Here is a 9,763-nt window from a genome sequence, read left to right as displayed (position 1 = left end):
TGTGTGTGTGTGTGTGTGTGTGTGTGTGTGTGTGTGTGTGTGTGTGTAAAGGTGGAGCACTTTTTCTGAAGAAGTCTGAGGTGTTTCTCTAGTTGGGAGAATGCAGGTAGGAAAGTTGAGGGAGAGAAAGAGGGTGGGCTTGGCCTTGGTAGGACCCAGAAGATTCTTGAAATTCAGACTTCAAAAAATAATTAAGCTGGATGCATACAAAACAACAGCCAGAGAGGCCCATTTACTGTAAATATTATGAATGGATTTGGCTGACTTGGGAGTCCCCACCCTTCCTTTAAGGCTTTCTCTGAGCTAAGTCAGAATTCGGCCTTCAGACAGCAGCCAGTACAATCTATAATTTGCATGGCTGATGAGGGCTGAATGCTGGGACAGAGGAAGCAGGAGTCAGCCCAACCACTGGAGACAGACAGGCGGTTTTGATTTGCACCCCTCCCCCCTTTTTTCCCCTCTAAGTTATATTCTTTGACTCCAAAGCACTGTTTTGTATTGTTTTTTAAGGAGAGGGGGAGCAAGGGTTTGGTTGGTGATTACAGGACATTACCCTTGAGCTGAACATTTAAGAAGTTTTGAGGGGTGGGGGAGAACATGGCAATAATTGGTAGCCCTTATAATTGATTACTCACCACTTTTTAGCTGTAATGTCACATTTATGGATTAATCTTGCTGTCAGGGTCATAGATTTCATCGCTAGCTACTTGGGCTGTGCTTATGAAAGTTTAGGGGTAAAAGATTTGGCAAATGAAAAGGATGATCCAATGGAGGGAAATGTTGAGGGGGGGATAGGGTAATGACTTGGGAGAAAGAAATTCTTCTTAGCACCCTCTCTTGGGGAACGATGAATGACAAGGAAGAGAAACATGTTTGTAACAGTTTTGTTTTTTTTTTAAGTTAAGACACAGTAAAGCCACATGTCTGACTTGCCTGGGGAATGGCTATCCATTTCCAGTCCGTTCTTCACCCTCTCCCACTTTGGTAAATAATTGCAAGAACTCTACTAGCTCTAATAACTTTTTTTTAATAGCTAGTTAACTAACCTTCCTTTCCTCCCCTCTCCTTCACCAAGGTAGTAAAATAAATGAAATCAGTCTTCTTTATTACCAATCCAGCACAAATCAGAATCCTGTAATGTTAATGCAGGAAAAAGGGGGAAGTCTTCGAGATCATTTAGACAAGTTCCTTTATTTTATAGACCAGAAAACTTGAGTCCCAGAGATAGAAAGTGATTTCCCTCAAGTCACAAGCTATTATAGTATCACATCTTGGCCAAGTTAATTAATTTCTATTACCTGTCCTGAGCTAGTGCCTTCCTGCAAGGTTAACAGGGGCCTAGGAAGAAGAGCCAGAAGCATTTCTTCTACTGATTCTGTTCTTGGCAAAGAAAGCAAGTAAATGAAGGCTAGGCCAAGGTTGGCCTAGTTGCATTGGGCTGTCAACTTTAAAGGCCTCAAATATTAAGTATTGTCTATTCACCCAGTACTGTGCTCAGCATTATAGGGGCATACAAAAAGGTATAGGAAGGAAACATTTTTCTAACTAATTTTCTTGGAAACATCTAAAACATGAATCTGCTTTCCAGCCTTGATGAGTAGAGTGTTCTAATAGACATCATAGAATCTGGTGATTGAGGACCTTGGAGACATCCCTTGCAAGTACCAGTCATTGGTACATTGATCATTGACAACCACAGCATGTGTGGATATTGGGCTGATTTCAGTTTAGCCCAGGACAGACCCCAAGTAGCTTTATTTTGTTATAGTTACTTTTTGCAGAGTGGAAAGGGGGAAAAGATAGATTTTGGCAGTAGACAGCGGAGGATCATTTCCTTCTTTGATTCCAAAAATCATACTTACTTGGGTTGAACTTTTACAGTATAAACAGACATTCTCATAAACTTAACCTGCTCTGGTCCTCACATTCTGCCCCTGTAAAAGAAAAGGGGGTTGAGTTATATGATCTCTCTTCTAGGATTCCATATAAGAAAACAAACCTCACAACCTGCCTCCCCCCCCCCCTCTTAGGGGCTTTCCCTAGACTCCTGTACAATTCAACCCTGCCTGGGTTCTCCCCTCACACAATAATACTGAAGTACAGTGATAATTGGTGATGATGACTCTTAATAGAATCACAGCAAGATCAAAAGTGACATCTGAGTCCTTAAAGATTTCTGTCACATTTGGGCTAATTTTAGCATTGAATTTATTTTATGGTAATATGGTAATATGGAAAGAACCTATCTTCAGGAGGTTACCAATTAGGTGATCTGATGACAAGTCACTTCACTTCAGGGCCTCACTTAATTTCTCCATTGTGGAATATGAATGTCTATCTTAAAGGATTATTATTGGGGGGAGAGGGAATGCATTTTGCAAGCTTTTGAAGTGCTATGAAAATAGGAATTATTATCATTCCTCTTTGGAAGTTGGCAGTTCTAATACAGGATAATAGGACTTTACATTTCATCTTGTCCAAATGATCATTTTCTAGATGTGCAGACTGAGATCAGAAGTGACATCTCAGAACTAGAATTTAAACCTAGATCCCCTGAATCCAAGTCCTATGCTCTTTACACTCCAACACGCTTCCAAAACCCCCTAATCTCCTCCCTGGTAAACATCATTCTTTCTTGGTGTAGTGTAATCTGTATGCACTCTCCTACCTGACTAGAAGCTTCTTGAGGGAAGGAGCCTTATTGAATTCATTTTTATGTTTTCCACCTTGAACTTAGTCACGTAGTGCTTTTGAGCAAAAGTTTAAAAGTAAAACATTCTAAATGTTTTTGGTTGGTTGGTTGGTTGGTTGGATGGCTGAGTGAATTTATTTTTTTTTTTGGATGAAACAGAACAGCTCGTTCCTAGACCATGTTAGATAACTCTTTGGAGGGAGGGGGAAATACTAATCTTTGAGGTTTAATATGTGGTGTGGGTATTAAAGTCAGGGTAGAATAGTCAATAACTTAAATGATTCCTATGTATGTATGGTTAGGCAAACCCTGGAGCTGCTGCTGTGTTTCAGCATCAACTTGCAGTGCTACAGCCTTGAAACTTTTTTTCATGCTTTTATATACTAATTGCCAAATTGGGGTGAGGGGTTGGAGTCTAGTCTGACCCTTATAGTTACTCTTCGTGACTAAATGTTTCCTCTTTAACCTTCTGTACCCTTTAGGGGAAATAGGACTTCTAGAAATATGATGGTGATCATTTATAAGGCAGGATTGCTGACTTGACTTTAACTCTTCAAGAGTTTTACATACATTGTCTCATAAGCAATTTAGCGGTCCTCTCACTCTCAAGCACAGTCAAGCAAAATGTGTATTTTAATATAATTGGTTTCCTTTGTAATCTTATGTATTTTAAAATCATTATTCTGAGAAAGAGTCCACCTACTTCATCAAAGTGACAACGGGGACAATAACACATTAAAGGGTTAAGAAACCCTGGTCTCTCAGCAGGCTGCATCTACTGCCCTTGAGAGGAGCAAAAGTACATACAGACTGTAGGATGAGGGGTGACAGAGGCTTGTGAACCCATACTCTCCCTCCCCATAGTCCTTTCCCATGCCCTCATGCCTTGGCATGATGAGAGAGAACTCTGCCTGGACACTTGGAGGATTTTCCTGTCTGACATCCCAGCTTCCATCTCACTGGCCCCTCTAGTTGGAAGTGTGGTGGTGGGAGGGGCTGCTTTGCTAGCCTCACCCTCCTCCCCATCTTCCCCTCCTCACACCATCAAATAGAAAGGAAAAATTCCTCCCTTGCCTAAAATGTGGCCTTGAGGTCTGGTCACCCCATGTCATTGAACAGCCCCCAAGTGAGATTCATTCATGAACTTTTGGTCTTCTATAAAGGTCTGTTCATTCATGACCAGGGCAATTAAATAACTCTTTGTAAGTGGTAGCAAGCGACTTGCTACTTGTTAAGTGGTTGTTACTAATGCTAGTGCAAATACAGGTAAAATAGCCTTCCCCCTTCCCCCCCTTCTTCCTTTCCTTGTAAAGGGAGATTTTATGTTTTAAGGGGGAGGGAGGAGGAGAGGAAAAACACCTTAAAGGAATTTCAGTCAGATTCAGCATTTTCCTGGTGTTGTTCCAAAAATTCCCTAAACCATAGTAAAATGAAAAATTGTTAGCAGGCATCTGATTGCTTTTTTACAGCCCAGCTTTTCTTTCCTAGTTTTAAAACAAACAAGTACAGTTTAAAAAACATCACCACCACCACCACCACCACGTCTTTTATGGTAGGGAGAGGCCTGAGTTGAAAGAAATAATCAAATTGATCAGTTTGCCCTACTCTAGGTATCTAAAAGAGTGATGAAGTAGATTAGCGAATAGAGGTGAAGTGGTTGGCATTCCAGGTTACCAACCTGTTGCCTTCTCTAGGGATGGGTTATTAAGCCCCCTAATCAGATGCCCAGGGTGCATCTCATGACTTACATATGAATCCTTATTTTGGGGACAGGAGAACTGGGTCTCTCTGAAGATAGTGCCAAGCATTTTACTTATACCTTTTCTAGGATCCTGCTTTTCAGGACTGTTCCTATGTTAATTCAACTATCAAGCATGACTGAGAATCAAGCAAATTATGGGAAATGCCATTCTAGCCAGGGGATTGGCTACATGGGATCTGTATTGCATTTCCCTAAAGTTGTAAATTGTGGGAGAAATGTCAGTGCTGATACAAATAAGGGATTTTAGTCCTAAAGTGCTTCACAGAGAAGCACATTTGGGCAGCGCTGGGGAAAGTAGGAGTATAAGGCTGTATGGGATAGTCAAGTCACATTTGCTTAATTTGGAATTTTTCTGGGGGTGGGGAGAGGTTAGAGAAGAGAATCTTCTTTACCAAAATCCTGCTTTAATAGGGAACAGGTGAGAAGGAAGCGCACTGCACACATAACCCCACTCCTCATTTTTTGCATGAGGGAGTTAGCTTTAAAGGCCTTTTGACTCAGCACACAGACAGATAACCCACACTCTGCAGTTTATTTGGGCTAGGCTATTAACATAATCGGGAAACTTCCCTTTCCTGGGGTATGTCTGGCTGAAAATTGCAGAGTGGACTGGCTGGTCTACAAAGAAAATTCAGACTAAGGTTGCAAGACTTCTCTGTGTCTCTGTCTCTTACACACACACACACACACACACACACACACACACTCTCTCTCTCTCTTTCTCTCTCTCTCTCTCTCTCTCTCTCTCTCTCTCTCTCTCTCTCTCTCTCTTAAGTGGGAGGCAGAAAGTGTAATAGACCTTATAGAACTTTAGATAAAGGGTACCTGACAGACTGTTGGTGGAATGTAGGTGTGGGCCCCCTTCCCCTTTTAAAAATGGAAGCTGGTTTTCCTCTTTGATGCACATCTTTCCCTCCCACCCCCCAACTCCCTAAACTTCCCTTGAGGTGGTTTCGGAGGACTAGGTTAGAGGTAATTCGATCCCTGGCTCTCCGTTCAGCCTGCCCCTCCACCTTCCTTGCCTTTCCCCCTTCTCCCTCCCTAGGCTTTTTACTTCCCTGCTGTTTATTTGGTGCCAGGTTTCAGTGGGACAGAAGTGTATGAAACAAAGTATTGTGGGGCTCAGAAAAGGGGAGGTTTCAAAACGAATAACCTAAAAGGAGGCGGAATTCGCCCTTCAAAAAGGGAAAACCATTTCCTTTTACATGCTGGCTGTGTATTCTCTCCTATTCACTTCTTCTCCACTCCTTTTCCGGTCTTCTCTCAATTTCCAGGTCTAAGATTTAGGATTCCATCATTTTTACCCTCCAGCTTACTCTCTCTCACATCCTTTCTACTTCTCTCCAGAATTCCCATGGATGGGCCCCAGTTCCCAGTCAGTGTCAGAGTTGGTTTTCTGAGGTGAAGTTCTTACATTTCAGAAGGCACACCACCCCACCCCAACCAGGGCTTCCAAGGGAAAACTAGCATATGAATGTACAAACTAGCAATATTTTTACTTATAACGGTTCTCATCTGCTGCACAAGTGAATTCTGAGAGTTCGGTAGTGGTTGATGTTTACTATCCTATTTGGCAGCCAATGGATGCTATTCAGGAATAAGTTAGTGTCCTGAGAATTCAGATACTGTGCTTGTCCTTTTGTTGGGGGTGACTTGAGAGACAGACAGACAGGCAGACCGACCATCCATATTTCCCTTTTGAGTCCTACTGGAGTATAAACTAGCCTACCAACTTATTCATAAGGGACTGAAATCTAAGGCTAAATGCTGCTGCATTTTTTTTTTTTAAGTTCATAGATCTGAATAGTTCCCAGGTCTTAACATGTCTGTAAAAGTTGGAAGGAGGTGACTGGGCTGAACTGGGCTCAGATCCTCACCCTGCCGACAGCAGTCTTTTTTAAGGGGGGAGGTGGGCACTGGAACGCACTCCCTTCTTTCCTTTCCCCCTGTCTGGTCTGCCTGATAATCAGTTAATCTCTCCCCCAGTTACTTGAAAAGGCTGTAGGGAGGAGGGAGGGTTAAAGGAACCACCATTTCCCCCCTACTCTACACTTCTACCCCCCACCCTCCCCTTTCCCAATTTTTGTTAACAAATACAAAACTTCCGGTCCCCACCCTGCCGCCAAAAACCACAGCTATTCCTGCAGCTCAGGCAGATTTATAGTTTTCTGTCTGAACCTTACATTTATTACTTCAGCTCCAGGCATGAGGAGGAGAGGTAAATTACAGCTGTAGCCACCCCGGACGATTCCCCCCTTTTAATGTGCACAAACATCTATTTAAAGAAACATGTACCCCAAATACCAAAAACACTCCTGGACCAGTGGCTTTCTTAAAGAGGTCCAGGAAACTTTCTTCATGTCAGGCCATGGGGCGGGGCTTAGAGGAGGTGGAGGAAAGGAGCAAGGCATGGAGGGAGAGCAACTTATCACACTACAATGTGGAAATGCTGCTCTTCTGGATCTTCCCATCATCCTGCCTACATAGGGGGATTTGTAGGACTTGAAGTCTAGTTTCTGGGGCACATTCTTTCTTTCTGAGATGTAGGCTGGGCCTCCCAGAATGCAGGGATACTATCAATTAGTCCAGATTTAAATTAAAAAAAAAAATTTTCCAGGATAGTTCTAGTGCCGTCTTTTGTGAACAACCACTGGTTTTTCACTTAGCATAGGATGTATATCTTAAGTGATTTGTGTGCTTGTGGGGCTGGATTTGTACTGAGCGGGCCACATGCCATCATCTAACTCTTATGACTAAATCATGCTCCTTGGTGAAAGAGACATCGATGGCCAGGGCAGGGATGCTGAAAGTGAGGCAGTATGCTGTAGTGAATTGACCACTAGATTGACTTAAAGACCTGGGTTCTAGTCTTGCATCTGACATTAACTTATTATCTATGTGTGATTCTGGAATAGGTGATTTCTTCTCTCTGAGTCTTAGTTCCCTTATTGGTGAGGTGAGGAGATTATACTAGATGAACTATAATATCCTAGCTCTTCTACTTCTTAGCTATGTGACCTTGGGCAAATTACTTCACTTCTCTATACCTCATCTCATTTTCCTTATTTGTAAAGTAGACTAGATGACCTCTGTAGTCCTATTTGTGCCTGAGATTCAGTTAGATTAAAACAAAAAGTCCCTTGCGGCTGAATTCTGTGAACTACACTCTCAGTCTCACTAGTGCTGTGTCCTGACCAGCCTTATAGTTATATGATTAGGCTGCTGGGCAATCTCCTGGCTTATATTTGGGTTTAGACCTAGATAGACTTTAGACTATATCTCTTGAAGGAATTAGAATGTACCCAAGGTTGTATGCCTGTCCAGGGCTCAAGTGATGCCCCTTTATCAGCTGGGGGGGGGGTGTTAATTGATGCCTCAGCATGCTCCTATGTGTAAAGGGCAGGGACATTCAAAGGTTGGATTGCATTCTGTTCATCAGTCCTAAGAGTCAGAGATCAATTAGGGGGACTTATCTCCCACCCATCTGGAGGTTTCTACTGGGAATGTTTGTGTCTAGCTTTCTCCCCAGGGATCTGAAGTCAACTTTTGGAGGTCTTCATCAGGTATAGGATGGAGACTTACTTAGATGAGCTGCTATTGCTTCCTTTTCCATGATTCAAAATGGTCTCACAAGGAACTAGGGAGAAATGAGGGAGATAGCAAGGAGTGAATGAGTTACCTACGTGAACATGTATCTCAAAGTCCTTGAGGGTTTCCCTATTAAGGAAGATCATCCCATGAAAAATATAAGCTTCCTGAAGGCAGGACCATTTTTTTCTTTTGTGTCTACAGTGTCAGTCATGCTGGGGTAACACTGCTCAGCAATAGAGATATAAAGGCAAAAACAGTGGCCCTAGCCCCTCATGGAGCTCACATTCTAACGGGGAAGAGACCCTGCCCCCCCCCCCAAATGTACATACAAAGAAAATTGTACATACAGCTCACATACAATGTGAGTGGCAGGCACTTAATAATTCAGTAATTGCTTATTGAATCCAAGTCAACGTAGTTGAATCATGAAAAAAGTGTCAAAGCTAAACGCTCAGTCAAGGATGATTCAGAGAAACTGTTGGCCACAGATTTTTCTGAGAGGGGCCTTTGATAAATGTAAAGTCACAGTTTGTGCTTTTGATTTGAGAAGGCCCAAAACTAGCCACTTCTGAGAGTTCTGATTCTTTTTTCCTTATCTAGATTCCCAACTTCTTCAGGAGCCTGGGGATCAGTCACACTGGTGCGTGGTAGCATATTGGGAGGAGAAAACAAGAGTGGGTCGGCTCTACTCTGTCCAAGAGCCCTCCTTGGACATCTTCTACGATCTACCTCAGGGGAATGGCTTTTGCCTCGGACAGCTCAATTCGGACAACAAGAGTCAGCTGGTACAGAAAGTCCGCAGCAAAATTGGCTGTGGCATCCAGTTGACTAGAGAAGTAGACGGCGTGTGGGTGTATAACCGTAGTAGTTACCCCATCTTTATCAAGTCGGCCACACTGGATAACCCCGACTCCAGGACGTTGTTGGTGCACAAGGTGTTCCCGGGTTTTTCCATCAAGGCTTTTGACTATGAGAAAGCATACAGTTTGCAGCGGCCCAACGACCATGAGTTCATGCAGCAGCCATGGACGGGCTTCACCGTGCAGATCAGCTTCGTGAAAGGCTGGGGCCAGTGTTACACAAGGCAGTTTATCAGCAGCTGTCCGTGCTGGTTGGAGGTCATATTCAACAACCGATAACGCAACAGGAACCGGAGGGGACTAGATGACGTTTAAAACTACTTTGCTGCTAATATTTTCCTTCTGAGTGCTTGCTTTTCATGTAAACTCTTTGGTTGTTTTATTTTTTAATTGTTGTTTATGGTTTTCTGTTTGTTTTGTTCTCGAGAAATAGCTTATGGAAAGAATTATGTGGTTTTGAGGGGGAGGGAAATAGGATGGGGAGGGCTACCTGGTAAGTTGAGAATTTAAAAGGGGAATAAAAACCAACAACACCAAACAAAAGGTATAAATGACCAATGAGTCAGAAGAGAAGAGGGGAGTCACTTTCCCTGTCCGAAATCATCATTTCACATGTCCAGTCTATATGGGCAAGAAGGGGACAATTATGCCAGGGGAGAACATGAACACTTTGTGATACAGATGGAGGGTATTTCTCTTAAGGATGAGCTTCAGTAAGAAGCCTACAGCCACAATAGCTCTTTAGCCCTTTGGAAATGCATGAGGGGTCGGTATGTTAGTGCCCTATTAGGTTCTATTGGTTGGTTAGGTGTTCCCATATAATAAGGCCACCTCCATGATAGAGCCCCCTTGACCTGG

At 42.9% G+C, this 9,763-nt stretch overlaps 1 protein-coding gene across 2 annotated transcripts in view; it reads left to right on the top strand.

Moving 5' to 3' along the window:
* Positions 1–9,295, top strand: part of SMAD7 (SMAD family member 7) — a 32,793-nt gene extending 23,498 nt beyond the window's left edge. For both annotated transcript variants that reach the window (XM_027869009.1, XM_027869008.1), the window contains exon 4: positions 8,646–9,295. In XM_027869009.1, coding sequence (XP_027724810.1) covers positions 8,646–9,184 — 539 coding nt within the window. In that variant the 3' untranslated portion in view covers positions 9,185–9,295. The remainder of the gene's footprint in view (positions 1–8,645) is intronic.
* Positions 9,296–9,763: the final 468 nt, after the last annotated feature.

Source organism: Vombatus ursinus, unplaced genomic scaffold, assembly GCF_900497805.2.
Source record: "Vombatus ursinus unplaced genomic scaffold, bare-nosed wombat genome assembly UNPS02014791.1, whole genome shotgun sequence".
NCBI lineage: Eukaryota > Metazoa > Chordata > Mammalia > Diprotodontia > Vombatidae > Vombatus > Vombatus ursinus.
The sequence above is the reverse complement of the archived record's forward strand: the minus strand, read 5'-3'. Positions and strand labels throughout refer to the sequence as shown.